The 16660-nt window shown below is 44.9% G+C and overlaps 1 protein-coding gene across 1 annotated transcript in view; it reads left to right on the forward strand.

Annotated features, from left to right (window-relative positions):
• The window catches only part of LOC134929574 (ATP-binding cassette sub-family B member 5-like), a 158680-nt gene that overhangs the window by 133089 nt on the left and 8931 nt on the right, over positions 1–16660 (forward strand). The window contains exons 18-22 of the mRNA XM_063925165.1: positions 1358–1501; positions 2425–2529; positions 9916–9993; positions 10078–10161; positions 15790–15920. Of these exons, the coding sequence (XP_063781235.1) occupies positions 1358–1501; positions 2425–2529; positions 9916–9993; positions 10078–10161; positions 15790–15920 (542 nt within the window). The remainder of the gene's footprint in view (positions 1–1357; positions 1502–2424; positions 2530–9915; positions 9994–10077; positions 10162–15789; positions 15921–16660) is intronic.

Consider the following 16660-nt stretch of genomic DNA (forward strand, 5'->3'; position numbering starts at 1 on the left):
AGGTATTTTTGAACCTATATTCAAAACAATTTGTTTGGAGAAAGTTACTTTTAAATTCCTTACTTGTTAGACAGTATTTTTATTTCATTTTCTCGGCTCACAGAGTGTCCAAGTTACAAGCCTTGCCCTGCAAATTGTCATATTTAATTTTTCATCAGAATAGAAAAGTCCTCTGAACTAGATCCTATATTCTACCAAAAGTGATGTCTCGCTTCCACATAAATCAGGATATAGTTATTCCTTCTCCACCTCAGGAAACAGGCCAGAGTTGAAAACTTTCTACTACATATTTTGATCTTTAAAAGTTTACGAAAAATTAAGAGAACCAATAAGAAAGTCTTTTTTTTCTTATATGAAGCTCAAAAGAGAGGTTGACTGGCCTCAAAACAGACAGTGGTCCAATAAACAAAGGTGATTATAGCTTAGGTGAATATATTAGAGGGACACCCTGTGCCTGATCACTTGGTGGCAAACTCTACAGGTTTGGTGAGGACCTTTTGGGAGGACTGCCATGGGGCTTCAGTAGAGCAGCTTTGCAGGGCAGACATCAGGTCCTTAATTTATATACGTTCCAAATTCTACAGATTTAATGTTTTCTGTTCTAACAACTCTAGCTTTGGCTGCAAAGTTCTTTGGGTATCTCAAGTTGAGCATCCATCCCTTTATTTATAGCTTTGGTAAATCTCCAAGATAGCAGTGTCCCCCAACTAGGATGATGGAGAAAATTGAATTTTGGTTACTCACTGTTAAATCCCTTTCTCTGAATGCAGCTTGTGGATATTGCGATCCCATCCTTTTGCCATTATTTTTTTATCCTGGTTAACTGTTGGTCTTTGAATGTTGAGTTTATATCTGTTATAACCATGCTTGGCTAATTGAACTGAGCTCCTATTGACCACTGGATGCAGGTGGGATGTAGAGGGGAGGACTTTTTTAATTTCAAACAAGTCCATTTGAAGGTGTACCAAACTCGCCAACTGCACCCTCTACACTCCAAGGTAACAGTATCCCCCATCTAGACTCACAGAAAGGGTTTTAACAGTGAGTAACCGAAAATTATTTTTTGTCTAAAGTAAGAAAATGTAAGCAAGTGTTTTATTGTTTGGTATTGTTTAGTGCAAATTACTGTATGCACCTAAATGTGATGGTGATGTTAGTGAATAAACCCTACTGTGGACGGCTTTCCTGAACCCATTAATGGGTAGGGAAATAGCAGGGGCTTGTGGATAGACATGGATCATATTTAAATGTGTGTATGTTCATTTTAGGCGTGGTGCTCCATGTTGCAAGCATGTAGGGATAACATATATACAGTACTAATATGAACACTAATGTATTTTTTTTATACTTTTTATAGGAAAAACTTCCTAAAATTTCATTTTTTAGGCTGTTGAAGCTAAATAAATCAGAATGGCCATATATCATGTTTGGAACTCTTGCAGCAATTATTAATGGAGCAGTCCATCCAGGTTTCAGTATACTGTATGCCAAGATTATAGCTGTAAGTATATTAAATCCTTAGATGCAGTGTTAACCACTTTATTTTAAAGTGTAACAATCTATTTCATAAACTTTTTATAATTAAATAAATTGACTGATATTTGAGGATTACATTGTAAAGTGATTGACAGGAAGTGATCATTTAGAGGTGTCAGCTGGGAGTTTACAGGGGTCCAGTATGATTTCCCGGCGGCCGGGATGCCGGCCGTTATTATACCGACAGCGACAACCCGGCCGCCAGTATGCCGGTAGGGGGCAAGCGCAAAGAGTCCCCTTGTGGGCTCGGTGGCTCGCTGCATTTGCCACAGGTTCTTTTCCCATGCTATAGGTGTCGTGGACACCCACAAGTGGGAATAGACCCTGAGCGCAGAGATTCTGGCTATCAGCATTGCCAGCTGTCAGGATTCTGGTACCGGTATCCTGACCGCCGGGATCCTGACAGCCGGCAAATTAACTGCATCCCGTTTACAGGGAGTGGTTGGCAAACTGAAGTCATGGCATGCCTGTTTTTGCAGCGGGTATCCGTTGTAAGCTGCAAGTTCGTACTTACAAATACATGATTCCTGCGTTGTTACTGCTGTATTCACTCTGCATAACTACACTTCGTCCTTGTATATAGGCTGTGAATGTGAATGCAATTGCGATTGAGTTTGTGATGACTCCGGTGGGGGTCTCTGTTCATTCCAGGGCGGCAGCTTCACTTGCTAACATTAACAGTTCCATAGCCGAGAAAACTGCATTTGCTTACAAACATAAATTAGGCCCTATAAATCAAACATAGAAATGCAAGATAAAAAGCAGGAGAATAGAGGTCATAGGATCAAATGCCCATTATCAACATGGTGAAAAGCATCATGATCACAGTTATACCATTTTTACTGTGTAAACATACGAATTTTAAAATATTTAATTCTTCTCTTATAGATTTTTGGGACTAATAATCCAGAAATAATTAGAAATGACATAAATCTTTATTCCATTATAATTGCTGTTATTGGTGTGGCTTCTTTCTTTACATACTTTATTCAGGTAAGTTGCGTGTTTTGCAAAAATATATTGCATATACTTGACATTCTATATATATTAGATGTATATTTTTATGTGTATTCTATTAGCAGGTATTTTGGGAGTTAAACATAAGACCAGAAGACAACTGCAGGAGAACATGTTTCTGGTTGATTTCTGGGTTGATGCAGTACCATGGGGAAAGGTTATTTGGTACCGCACTGGACTTTTTTCATGTAGTCAAAGGGTTCTGTTATGTGTGGCCCTTAGAGAACCAACGATATGTAGATATATAAGAGATACCTGAAATGGGTATCGAATATATCTTTAGTTGGTGGTGCTCCCAGAGTCAGTGGTACATATTAGTGTAGAGCAGGCATGTCCAAACTGCGGCCCTCCAGCTGTTGTGAAACTACATATCCCAGCATGCCCTGACACAGTTTTGCTGTCAGAGAATGCTAAAGCTGTGTCAGGGCATGCTGGGATGTGTAGTTTTTCAACAGCTGGAGGGCCGCAGTTTGGACATGCCTGGTGTAGAGGGAGAGGAAAAGAAAGACTCTGTGTTGAGGCAGACTTGATATAATGAAAATTACTCAAACTTAACCTTTAATTAAGTAAAGTATAAAAGAGTTAGTACACAGAAAGACACAAATATTAAAATTTCACCTCCACATCCAGCATCATGAATTGGTGATCTAATTTAGATAATTACTTTCAGCGAACTGGTTAATAAAGATATATTCATTAGGATGCACCTGAGGTGAAAAATATTTAAACTGGAGTATCAGTGGATATCCAGAAAAAGTGAAAACAGAAGCACAAAGTGGAGTAATAAGGACTGTAGCACTGTCCAATGTATGGTGCCTTCTGTTTTGGGGTCTCCTGGTATGGGTAAGTTAGCTACGTATAGGTCTGAGATCACATATGGTGTGATCTAGAGTAGTTGACTACGTAGATAGAAAAGATTATGTAGTGGAATGGTGGTAAAGGTCAAAGGTTGCTCCAACACTTCTGCTTTTTGTATTTGATAGGCAGTTATGCTTACTGCACCGGATATTCCCTAGTGGTCTCTCATCTAGGTACTGATCAGGCTTCTCACTGCTTTGCTTCCAAGATCAGACGAGATTGGGCGTGGAATGTGGCAGTAAAGTACCCAATTTGAACAAATGAGAGAGTGTGGTTGATGACAGATACCGAGAGTTAGAATACTTCTGCTGTCCAATAAATATGCACAGGTTCTCTGTTACTGTGGTATTGCAGAGAATAATTTACTGGCATTTGGATGAGAGAGTACCGAAATAAGAATAATACATAGATGAATAGGGTAAGGGCCACGCCATCTGCTGTCCGCTGTCATGTAACAAATTATAGCAGACATTGGATGAGAGAGGTAGGGTACCTTAGCCTATTGAAATAAAGTAAATATAGATGAGATCAAAGACCTGTTTGTAGAAAAAACAAGGTATTCCAAAATGCAACATACAATTCCAGCTTTCTGGGAGAAATGCAAACAATGGACATATGCAGTAGCGCTATGAATAGGAACAAATGGTTTTAACTAATGCCAAACATATGCAGAAAGATACATAAATATGTAGATATAAATGTCAACAGCAGTTTAGAATTCTCACAATTGTGGCAGTGTGCCAGATAATGTGCTGCACATCATCTGGCAAACTGCCGTAATTGTGCATTAGGACCCATGAGTGCCGCATCTCATTCGATGGACTATGGGGGTCATTCTGAGTTGTTCGCTCGCTAGCTGCTTTTAGCAGCATTGCACACGCTAGGCCGCCGCCCTCTGGGAGTGTATCTTAGCTTAGCAGAATTGCGAATGAAAGATTAGCAGAATTGCGAATAGAAAATTCTTAGCAGTTTCTGAGAAGCTTGAGACTTACTCCTACACTGCGATCAGCTCAGCCCGTTTCGTTCCTGGTTTGACGTCACAAACACGCCCTGCGTTCGGCCAGCCACTCCCCCGTTTCTCCAGACACTCCTGCGTTTTATCCTGTCATGCCTGCGTTTTTCCGCACACTCCCAGAAAACGGTCAGTTTCCGCCCAGAAACACCCACTTCCTGTCAATCACACTCCGATCACTTCAACGATGAAAATTCTTAATTCGGACGTGAGTAAATCTACTATGTTTTGTGCTAAAATACTTAGCGCATGCGCACTGCGTACCATGCGCATGCGCATTTTTGCCTTAATCGCTCCGTTGCGAAAATCGTCAACGAGCGAACAACTCAGAATGACCCCCTATATGCACTTGATGGCACCCGGGCACACTTCCAGTTTATTAGCAGTGAGTGCTGGCACTCCGTGCACATATATATATTAGAGATGAGCTGGTTCGGATCTCAGAGAACCGAACCCTACCAAACTTCACGTCCCCGAGCCCGGATCAGAGCCCGGCTCGGGTTTTCCCGCCTGACTCGGAAACCAGAACGAGCCAAAACGTCATCATCCCGCTGTCGGATTCTTGCGGGGTTTGGATACCATATAAGGAGCCGCGCGTCGCCGCCATTTTCACTCGAGTCCTGGAGAGTGTAGTGAGAGGACGTGTCCTCAGTGTTCAGTGTCTGTGCGGGCGGGAAAGTGAGGTGGTGATTATAGTGCTGTCTTGTGCTAGTCAGTCCAGTGTAGTGTCTTATGCTGCATCAGTCAGTCCAGTTAGTCACAGTGGTGGTGTCCTCTGCTGCCATATGTCCAGTGCTGCTGTACAAGTCCCTTACAGTGTTGCTGTGTTGTGCTGCATCAGGCCAGTGGTAGTGTCCAGTGATGTGCGGTGAGGTCAGTGGCTGGGGAGGCACTGGCAGCTAAACACCACCCCCAATCCCCCATGAGGGGGAAAAAAAAGTGTAGTCCCCCCACACATTACTAAAACTAGCACCAGGCCGAACCAGCCATAATGCCATAGGAGGGGACACACTCAGTGTGGGGTCCCCCTGCCAAGCCAGTCAGCCCAGGGCTGGAATTCCTTGGAAAGCGGGGCCCCCCTCCCGAGCAACAACTTAGCGCAACTTAGCTATGCCCCGCACCCCTGGTGGCGGTGGGTGCAGGGTTCACTGTATGTTAATATTGTTCTTTACAGGTGGCCTACAGGTCCCAGCATGCTGACACTTGAAGAACCACAAGTGCCAGCATGCCCGGACATAAAGGGCCCACTGGTACCTATAGTCCACCTGTAAAGAAAATATATTAAATAAAAACACAACACCGTCTTTAAAAAAAGTTTTATTACTCAAGTTCTTCACCTGGGGGCAGCGGCCTTTAAGCTCTTTTGCGTGGCCGCCACCTTACCAGGGCTTCCGGCATCTCCACCTGGGAGGCGGCGGCCTTTAAGCTCTTTTGCATGGCCGCCGCCTTCCCAGGGCTTCCGGCGTCTTCATCTTGTAGGCAGCGGTTGTTAAGCTCTTTTGCATAGCCGCCGCCTATCCAGGACTTCTATGGCGTCTTCTTTCTCCAGGAGCTCTTCACTACACTTCCTCCGCCATCGCACTGACTATGCTGCCTCGCGCTGACTTATATAAGTCAGTCTGAGGGGGCGGGGTGATGACGTGGCGAGCCGTGATTGGCTCGCGGCTGCCATCTTGAATTTCAAAAATGACGCTTAGGCTGGTCTTGAAACTGGTACCGCTCCGCTGCCAAACTCTGCAGAATGGCAGGCAGGGATCTCGGATCCCTGCCTGCCGTGTCCTGCCGCCACCGCCACCCGCACCTCCGCCGCATTCCACTGCCCGCACCTCCACCGCATACCCCCGCCGCCCGCACCTCCGCCGAGCCCACCAAGTGATGACAGCGGATCCAGTGACGGATCCACTGGCCAATCACTGTGGCCTCACTCACAGGGGCGTGCTTTCATGGGTTGAAAACATGTCCCTGTATGAAAGCGGCACCTCTAATGGTGCAACTTTCAAATGTAATTTCAATGGGCTTTTACTGCCCATGACTTGGCCCCGCCCGTGCCCGCCCCACGCTCCCACACCTTTCCCATTTACAATGGGAGGCACCACGATCGGTGCCTTCCTACCCCATTTTTCACCATGAAAATGATTAGAATAATATAAAGGAGATACTTATGATATAGAATATGTGTCATAAGTATCTTCTTTGTATTATTTTAATCATTAATGACTGCCTCCCCTGCCTCCCCTGACTGCACATCCCTGGTAGTGTCCTGTGCATCAGTCAGTCCAGTGATCAGTCACAGTGGTGGTGTCCTCTGCTGCCATATGTCCAATCCTGCTGTATAAGTCCCTTACAGTGTCGCTATGTTGTGCTGCATCAGACCAGTGATAGTGTCCTGTGCATCAGTCAGTCCAGTGATCAGTCACAGCGGTGGTGTCCTCTGCTGCCATATGTCCAGTGCTGCTGTATAATAAGTCTCTTACAGTGTCGCTCTGTTGTCCTGTATCAGACCAGTGGTAGTGAACTGTGCATCAGTCAGTCCAGTGACCAGTCACAGTGGTGGTGTCCTCTGCTGCTGCCATATGTTCAGTGCTGCTGTATAATAAGTCCCATACAGTGTCACTGTGTTGTCCTGCATCAGACCAGTGGTAGTGTCCTGTGCATCAGTCAGTCCAGTGACCAGTCACAGTGGTGGTGTCCTCTGCTGCCATATGTCCAGTGCTGCTGTATAATAAGTCCCTTGAAGTGTCGCTGTGTTGTCCTGCATCAGATCAGTGTTAGTGTCCTGTGCTGTATATTATTTACTCAAAATAAATGGGTTATTAACATTTAATCCAAATATAATTTTTACAAGGTTTGCCCTGTGTGGTGTAGGGGTACGCTCTCCTGTGCCGCATGTTGTGTTATATAACTCCAGAAAAATAATGGAGAACAAAAATTTGGAGGATAAAATAGGGAAAGATCAAGAACCACTTCCTCCTAGTGCTGAAGCTGCTGCCACTAGTCTTGACATAAATGATGAAATGCCATCAACCCCTAAGTCCGGGTGTGTTCATATTTCAAGAAAAGTGAATTGCACATCTCTAATTTACCTGAGGTAGATTGTACATTTGAATGATCAGAATCGCTAGCAGAAGCATGGGTTTCAATATCAGTAAATGATCTAGCCACAGGACTCCTTCTATTTCTTACATCTGAATGCCAACCAGATATACATATACACACAGAAGACCAAATTCTCCAAAGGAGCTGGCGGCACTGAAAGACTTTGAATAAGCAGTTTTTATTCTCTACGTTTCAGGGGACAAACCCTTTATCTCCTGATGAAACGTAGAGAATAAAAACTGTTCAGTCAAAGTCTTTGAGCGCTGTCTGCTCCTTTGTAGAATTTGGTCTCCTGTGCATGAATCCGGGGAAGGCAATGAAGCATTTTATCACAAAGAGTGCCAAATTAATCTCTCTGTGTATGTACACTGCTCAAAAAAATTAAAGGGAACACTTAAACAACACAATGTAACTCCAAGTCAATCACACTTCTGTGAAATCAAACTGTCCACTCAGGAAGCAACACTGATTGACAATCAATTTCACATGCTGTTGTGCAAATGGAATAGACAACAGGTGGAAATTATAGGCAATTCGCAAGACACCCCCAATAAAGGAGTTGTTCTGCAGGTGGTGACCACAGACCACTTCTCAGCTCCTATGCTTTCTGGCTGATGTTTTGGTCACTTTTGAAAGCTGGCGGTGCTTTCACTCTAGTGGTAGCATGAGACGGAGTCTACAACCCACACAAGTGGCTCAGGTAGTGCAGCTCATCCAGGATGGCACATTAATGCGAGCTGTGGCAAGAAGGTTTGCTGTGTCTGTCAGCGTAGTGTCCAGAGCATGGAGGCGCTACCAGGAGACAGGCCAGTACATCAGGAGACGTGGAGGAGGCCATAGGAGGGCAACAACCCAGCAGCAGGACCGCTACCTCCGCCTTTGTGCAAGGAGGAACAGGAGGAGCACTGCCAGAGCACTGCAAAATGACCTTCCAGCAAGCCACAAATGTGCATGTGTCTACTCAAACGATCAGAAACAGACTCCATGAGGGTGGTATGAGGGCTCGACGTCTACAGGTGGGGGTTGTGCTTACAGCCCAACACCGTGCAAGACGTTTGGCATTTGCCAGAGAACACCAAGATTGGCAAATTCGCCACTGGCGCCCTGTGCTCTTCACAGATGAAAGCAGGTTCTCACTGAGCACATGTGACAGATGTGACAGAGTCTGGAGACGCCAAGGAGAATGTTCTGCTGCCTGCAACAACCTCCAGCATGACCGGTTTGGCAGTGGGTCAGTAATGGTGTGGGGTGGCATTTCTTTGGGGGGCCGCACAGCCCTCCATGTGCTCGCCAGAGGTAGCCTGACTGCCATTAGGTACCGAGATGAGATCCTCAGACCACTTGTGAGACCATATGCTGGTGCGGTTGGCCCTGGGTTCCTCCTAATGCAAGACAATGCTAGACCTCATGTGGCTGGAGTGTGTCAGCAGTTCCTGCAAGACGAAGGCATTGATGCTACGGACTGGCCCGCCCGTTCCCCAGACCTGAATCCAATTGAGCACATCTGGGACATCATGTCTCGCTCCATCCACCAACGCCACGTTGCACCACAGACTGTCCAGGAGTTGGCGGATGCTTTAGTCCAGGTCTGGAAGGAGATCCCTCAGGAGACCATCCGCCACCTCATCAGGAGCATGCCCAGGCGTTGTAGGGAGGTCATACATGCACGTGGAGGCCACACACACTACTGAGCCTCATTTTGACTTGTTTTAAGGACATTACATCAAAGTTGGATCAGCCTGTAGTGTGTTTTTCCACTTTAATTTTGAGTGTGACTCCAAATCCAGACCTCCATGGGTTAATAAATTTGATTTCCATAGATAATTTTTGTGTGATTTTGTTGTCAGCACATTCAACTATGTAAAGAACAAAGTATTTAATAAGAATATTTCATTCATTCAGATCTTTGATGTGTTATTTTAGTGTTCCCTTTATTTTTTTGAGCAGTGTATATATATACATATATACAAAACTACATGCACCCCACCCTATGAGTGGTAAGTGCACTTGTGTACCCCGATTCTGGGGTGGCGAGTGCTGTGGTTTTATATTTGTGTGTGAGTATATATGTATATATATAAATATTTATATATATATATATATATATATACATATTAGAGATGAGTGGTTTCAGATTTTGCGCCAATATTAACGCCAGCTAGGTTTTATCTGGATTTTTCTTATTGGCTTTCCAAAACACGTGACATCCGTGAGCCAATAAGATGCCGTTTTGAGATCCGAGTATATATATATATATATATATATAGAGTATATGTTTTTTTTTAATTGCTTTTCTCTTAGTTCTAAAGACTAATACAGAATATGATGATCTGCGAACTGTTTTTGTCCGAGTGTATAAGTATCTGTGTAACATTAGCTCATCTCCTTCATTACAGGGTTTCATGTTTGGGAGATCAGGTGAAGTCCTCACCATGCGGCTGAGGCAGATGGCATTCAAGTCCATGCTTCGCCAGGTAATTGCTATGCCATATATGCCAATACCAGCCAGCTGATACTTGTCTGAGTATTTTGCTCATGTTATCTCCTTTTACCCATAGGAAATATCATGGTTTGATAACAAAAAACACAACACTGGGGCTTTAACAACCAAGCTTGCCACAGATGCTTCTCAGATACAGACGGTAAGTATACTGTAACTGTGGTACATGGTGTTCTGGTCTGGATTTAGTATGAAAGGAGATGACCTCAGACACAACCTATGTGCTGATAACCCACAAAGGTCCAACTCAAATCCCTTTGGGGGAGATATACTAAACCTTGGAGAGTGATAAAGTGGAGAGAGAGAAACTACCAACCTATCAGCTCCTGTTATTTTTCAGTTTTCTTGCCCAGTGTGCACGTGCAGGGCCCATTCTACTCATGCGTGGGCCGGCCAATGCGATCGCATTGCACTGATGTGAATGCCTCTGCCCGATTGACAGGCAGAGGCATTCGTGGAGCGGCAATGCAGCGTTGCTGGGGGTGGCGATGCGGAAATGTGGCGTCGGAAACAGGGACAGGTTCGGGGCGACAGCGTGACATCACATGCGCCCACTGCGACATGGAAAATGGCAGTGGGCGCATGTGATGTCACGCTGCGCAGGCAGGGGGCTTCCCTTATTCAGCGATGCGATCGCAATTGAATAGCAGTTGCATCGCTGGTGGCCATTAGCATGCTCGGCAGACTTGCCATGTGGTGGGCGGCCCCCAGCATGCAATCGCAAGCAGCTGCAGTTTTGCTAATTTAGCAAAACTGCAACTGAAGCTGAATGAGGGCCCATGTCAGTAGTTGTTTAGAGCAATAAATCTGATCTAGGAATGGATGCATCAAAAATCTCCATGTCAGGATATGACTTATTTCCATATATACTAGATATTCATCCATTTAGCCTAAGTTTCCACTGTTCTAATGTACTGTACATATTAGTGTTGCTAGTCCAGTTTGTGTAGCATATTTTGTGGGATTTTGCATTCTCAGAAAGACAAAACGCGATTGCAGGTATCAGTGCCGTAACTACGTGTGTGCCAGGTGTGCCTGCACACAGCGCAGTCGCCCTGAGGGCGCAACGGCCCCCATTCCCTAAAGTCAGCAGCTTGTAATGAGTCAAATTGACTCATTACAAGCCATCTGTGCCGGAGGATAAGAGGAGCAGCGGAGAAGGAGGCCAGCCAATGCGGAAGGAGAGGGACTGTTACAGTGGCTCCGCCGGCAATTACAGTGTGCTGCTACGGCTCCTTCCTCCCCCTTCCTCCTCCTTCTCCCCTGCCCCCGGAGCTGCCAGCACCGAGGAGCCTGACTACCTAATGTGTAAAAAGGGGATGCAGTCTGCCATAATGTGTAAAAAGGGGACGCTGTCTGCCGTAATGTGTAAAAAGGGGACGCTGTCTACCGTAATGTGTAAAAAGGGGACGCAGTCTGCCGTAATGTGTAAAAAGGGCACGCTGTCTGCTGTAATGTGTAAAAAGGGGATGCTGTCTGCAATAATGTGTAAAAAGGTGACGCTGTCTGCCGTAATGTGTAAAAAGGGGGACGCTGTCTGCCGTAATGTGTAAAAAGGGGGACGCTGTATGCCGTAATGTGTAAAAAGGGGAAGCTGTCTGCCGTAATGTGTTAAAGGAGACGCTGTCTGCCGTAATGTATAAAAGGGGACGCTGTCTGCCGTAATGTATAAAAGTGCATTCTGTCCGCCGTAATGTGTAAAAGGGGCTGTACCTGGTGTAGTGGTGCTACTGTGTGGCGTAATTTGAATAATGGAGACTACTAATAATTGGTATTATTTTGTGGCCACACCCCTTCCCCATGAAGCTACGCCCAATATTTTTTGCGCGCGCCTACAGCGCGCACTGTCCCTGTTTTACATAGGGGGGGCGCCGATGCCCTATCTTGCACACGGCACTAAAGTGTTTAGTTACGGCACTGGCACACATCTGACACCGACACTCCCTGTGCCTGGAGAGTAGGGATGGGGGAGGGAACCAGAGTTCTACCATAGGTAGGTAGAGTAAATATGTCTGTTAGGAGGTGTATTTTGCACCTGCAATAGGGCAGATGCAAATACACGCTGATAAAGATGGCTTGTTGTAAACTATGCGCCTATTCTACACTGACGCAGGGTTGTATGCTTCTCAAGATACAAATTGTTTTTAGAGATGAGCAGATACGGTTCCCAAAAATATGGATGGAGCGGACCCACCCAAAGTTTGCAATCCGAGCTGGGATCTGAGTACGGCTCGGGTTTTCCTGCCTGACTCAGATCCCAAGATGAGGCAAAACATCATCCTCCTGCTGTCGGATTTTTGTGGTTCTGGATTCTATAAAGGTCCCCGGTGATTGTGTCATCTTCACTCCGGCTGTGGAGCTTTTATTGAACAGACATGTACGTGTGGTGTCTGTCCAGGGGTGCTGTGTTGTCCATCCAAGAGTGCTGCTGTATTGTCCATCAAGGGGCTGGGGCTGCTGTGTCCTCCAGGGGTGCTCTGTTATTTATTCATTTATTTTTTGGTTATATACCCAAGTGAACTATACTATTATTTTTCTGTGACACTGTCTGTCAGACTGCAATGTATAATCATACACATATTGTGACACTGTAGGTGGTCTGTACTTTGAGTACATAAAGGGGTGCTGCATCCATCTGTCAAAGGGCTGCTGTTTCCTCCAGGGGTGCTCTGCCCTAGTTTAAATAAAATAAAAGATAAATATATAATTTAAAAAAAATATATATATATTTATTATTATTTTTTGTGATATACCCCAGTGTACTATACAATTATTTTCAATGACAAAACTGGTCAGACTGCAGTGTATAAACATACACATATTGCGACACTGTAGGTGGTCTGTGCTTTGTTGAATATAAAGGGGTACTGTGTCCATCTGTCAAGGGGCTGCTATGTCCTCCAGGGGTGCTCTGTCCCAGTTTAAACAAAATGAAAGCTAAATATATAATCTATAAAAAAAATACTACATTATTATTTTCTGTGACACTGCCGGTCAGACCGCAATGTATCATACACGTATTGTGTGACTATTGGTGGAAGTGAACTGCAGTGTAATATATATTCTCATTCATGTATTGTGTGACCTTGTAGGCAGGGCCGGTTCCGCAGCTTCTGGCGCCCCGGGCGGCATTAGGGGGCGTGGCTTTGTACAGGGGGCATGGTCATTTACGCCCCCTGTACAGACTGAAATGATGTGCGGTGCGCGATGACGTCATCGCACACCGCACAACAAAGGTCCTCTCCACGAAGGGAAACTAGACGCGTAGCGTCTAGTTCCCTTCGTGGAGAGGACCTTTGCTGACGTCATCGCGCACCGCACAGTAAAGGACCTCTCCACGAAGGGAAACTTGACGCGTACGCGTCTAGTTTCCCTTCCCAGCGGCAGCGGCCAGCGGCAGCAGGGGGGCAGCGGGCAGCGGGGGGCACACAGCAGCAGCGGATCTTGCCCTGGTGCGGCGCCCTCCGGATGGTGCCCTGCGCCCTCCGGAAGGCAGCGCCCCGGGCAAAAGTCCTGCTTGCCCGTGGCAAGATCTGCTACTGCTTGTAGGTGAAAGTATTCCACAGTGTTAGGTTATTATTTCTGACGTATTGTGACACTGTAGGTGGTACATTTTTTGTACAAATTGTGATCTATGCTGTACCCTACTTCGTTCGTGTTTGTTGATAGATACTGTATGGAGGGCAAACAATTGAGAGGAGAGCATGAAGCACATTCTAGTGCTGCAGGTGCTGCCACCAATCATGATGATACAAGTCCGTACTAAGGCCAATGCCCAGGAATATAGAGGGCTTAAATCAGGGCATGTAAAATCAAGAAGCAATTTAATTTTACAGTTGTACAGAAAAAAATCTAAAAGAGAATGTTAGCTGCAGAGAAACATGAAATTAGCAATATACCATTCACCACAGGAAGTGGCAAGGAAAGACTCAGGTCTTTAAGACTCAGGTGGCTCTGCAGCTGTCACTGAGGCATCATCTGCGCCTCATGACGATGCAAGAACTTTTCACTCAGTCTAGAAGAGGTGTCAAAAAAATTAAAACCACTAAGGCAGTAGAACAAACTGTGCATTCAGAACCATCACACATTCCTGAGGAACGTTTAGGTAGGTCCACGTTAGCTATGTGTTAGTCTGACATTTCTCACACTATCCTCATAGAGAAGCCTCTTTCACATCCTTCCACCAGTTCTGCATCATCTGCACATGTGGGGAGCAGTAAAAGTAAATATGGTGATGAGGGCGTAATAGAAATTGAGGATTCATAAGGCCTTATGTGACTCTTTGGCTTTATATATGCACACTAATTCTCCAGACGATACTTACATTTTTACTTATTGGTGCGCTCTAAAAGCTGTACTTCGTGGTACTTCTATTCAGAACAGTGCACAACTTAAAGCCCGTTCGAGAAAGTCACAAGCCGATTTAGAGTGGACACTTCAGGCCTTTGAGTCCCAGAATCAGGCTCTATGTAAGCAACTCCAAGAAGTGAGAAATCAGCTCCATAAACATTTTCTGACTCGTATGCACTCAGCTCTTGCTCACCTTCATCATAAATTTTACATCACCAGGAATAAAGCTTCTTGATTACTGGCTTGAAAGCTTCGTGGTCGACAGGCCCGTATTAAATGTCTAATTACCCCAACAGGAAAGCAGTGTCTCAATCCCTTAGACATTGCTAACCTGTTTTCATAGTTCTATGCTAAACTATATAATATATGCAATGATCCATCTGTCCCCCAACCCTCTGAAGTGACCATTTCTTCGTTTTTGGACACTCTTCCTCTCCCTTCCTTAGATGAACACAGCCTGGCATCCTTGAATGCCCCTTGGACACTGGAGGAGATACAGCTTGTAATTAATCAACTGCTAAGGGGGAAGGCCCCTGGCCCTGATGGCATCACCAACTCTTTCAACTCTGAATTCAGCTGGACCCTTTCTCCTCTTCTTTTACAACTTTACACTGATGCCACCAACACTGGCTCCTTCCAGGCTGAAATAGTGGAAGCTTAAATTGTGACTATCCCAAAACCCGGTAAGGAACCCTCTGCATGCCAGAATTACCATCCAATAGCCCTCTTGAACACCGACTTGAAAATTTATGCTAAATTAATTGCCAACCGTTTAAACCCTTTACCCCCTCAATTGATCCGGACCAGGTGTGTTTCATTCTTGGTTGCCAGGCTCCTGATAACACCCGTAGAGTGTTAGATCTAGTTGAATGTGCTTCACATACTAATTCTCAACTCCTCCTGCTTTCTCTCAATGTTGAAAAGGTGTTTGACCGCCTTCACTGGGGATATATGCACCAGGTATTATCCAAGTTTGGACTTCGGGGAGATATTTTACGCTCCATGCTAGCCCTTTATAAAGACCTCTCTGCAACGGTTTCCTATAATCGCCTTTTCAAATCTCTAATGGCACCAGGCAGGGGTGGCCTTTCTCCCCACTCATATTTACATTAGCCATTGAGCACCTTGCCCACACGATCCACCGAGCCCCTGATTTCCTTTCGGGTTTGCAATACCTCCCATAAATTGTGTCTTTATGCTGACATTTTATTTGTAACCAGCCCAGAGACCTTGTTGCTCACTTTATATTCTGGAACGTTACAGTGCTGCCTCATATTAAAAATTAAACGGCACTAAATCCGATGCCCTTCCTATCAATATCCCTACCTCCACTTTGAAATCCTTAAAGTCCCGCTTCCCATTTATTTGGAAAGACTCAGCGTTATTGTATCTTGGTATTTCTATTCCATCCTATATAAAGAATGTGCATACTGCTAACTATGATCCCTCACTGACTCAGTTGGCATCTCTAATTTCATCATGGATGTGTCACGAGATCTCTTGGCTGGGCCGCATAGCGACATTTACAATGATGATGTTACCAAAATTGATGTATCTATTTCGGGCTATCCCATATGTTATTCCTCGTAAGCTACTGACCCAGATGACACGATTGATGTTATCCTATGTGTGGAAACATAAACCTCCTAGGTTGTCGTATTCCTCTATGACTGTTCTATGTCTCAAGGAGGGCTCGGCCTTCCTGATTTAGCCAAATACCACAAAGCGGCTATACTTTCTCAGTTGTGTGACCTATTCCTCCTCCCCGAATTCCAAACCTTGGGTAGATATGTAACAGAGTCTTTTACAAGAGTTCCACCTTCCTGATTTATTGTGGCTACCTCGACAACTCCGTCCTCACTCCCCATTAGCCCCCTCTTCTATTCTTGACAGCCTGAAAATATGGGATCTCAGACACTTGACCAATTTTGATATTACTCTACCTACTAGGAATATTTATTTGCAAGCGTTAGACATAGTACTACCTTATATACCTATTTCATATTTGAGACGCTTAGGTATTGAATCCCTTGCCTATTTTTTTTCCCCGACTTCCATCTTACCTTTAGTGGATTTAAATACTAAATTTACCTTAGATCCCTCAGCATGGTTCCATTATTTCCAGCGTAAACATTGGGTGGACAAAATGACCGTTAACTCTAAAGTTTTCCAACCCCCCCAGATTGTTTTTTAAATAGATTGACTAACTCCTCCTCATGCAGTGGTATTTCTTATTGGAATAGCTTACTTTTACCTCCGGATTTGACAACTAATACTTCTTCTCAACTTAA

Source organism: Pseudophryne corroboree, chromosome 5, assembly GCF_028390025.1.
Source record: "Pseudophryne corroboree isolate aPseCor3 chromosome 5, aPseCor3.hap2, whole genome shotgun sequence".
Taxonomy (NCBI): Eukaryota; Metazoa; Chordata; class Amphibia; order Anura; family Myobatrachidae; genus Pseudophryne; species Pseudophryne corroboree.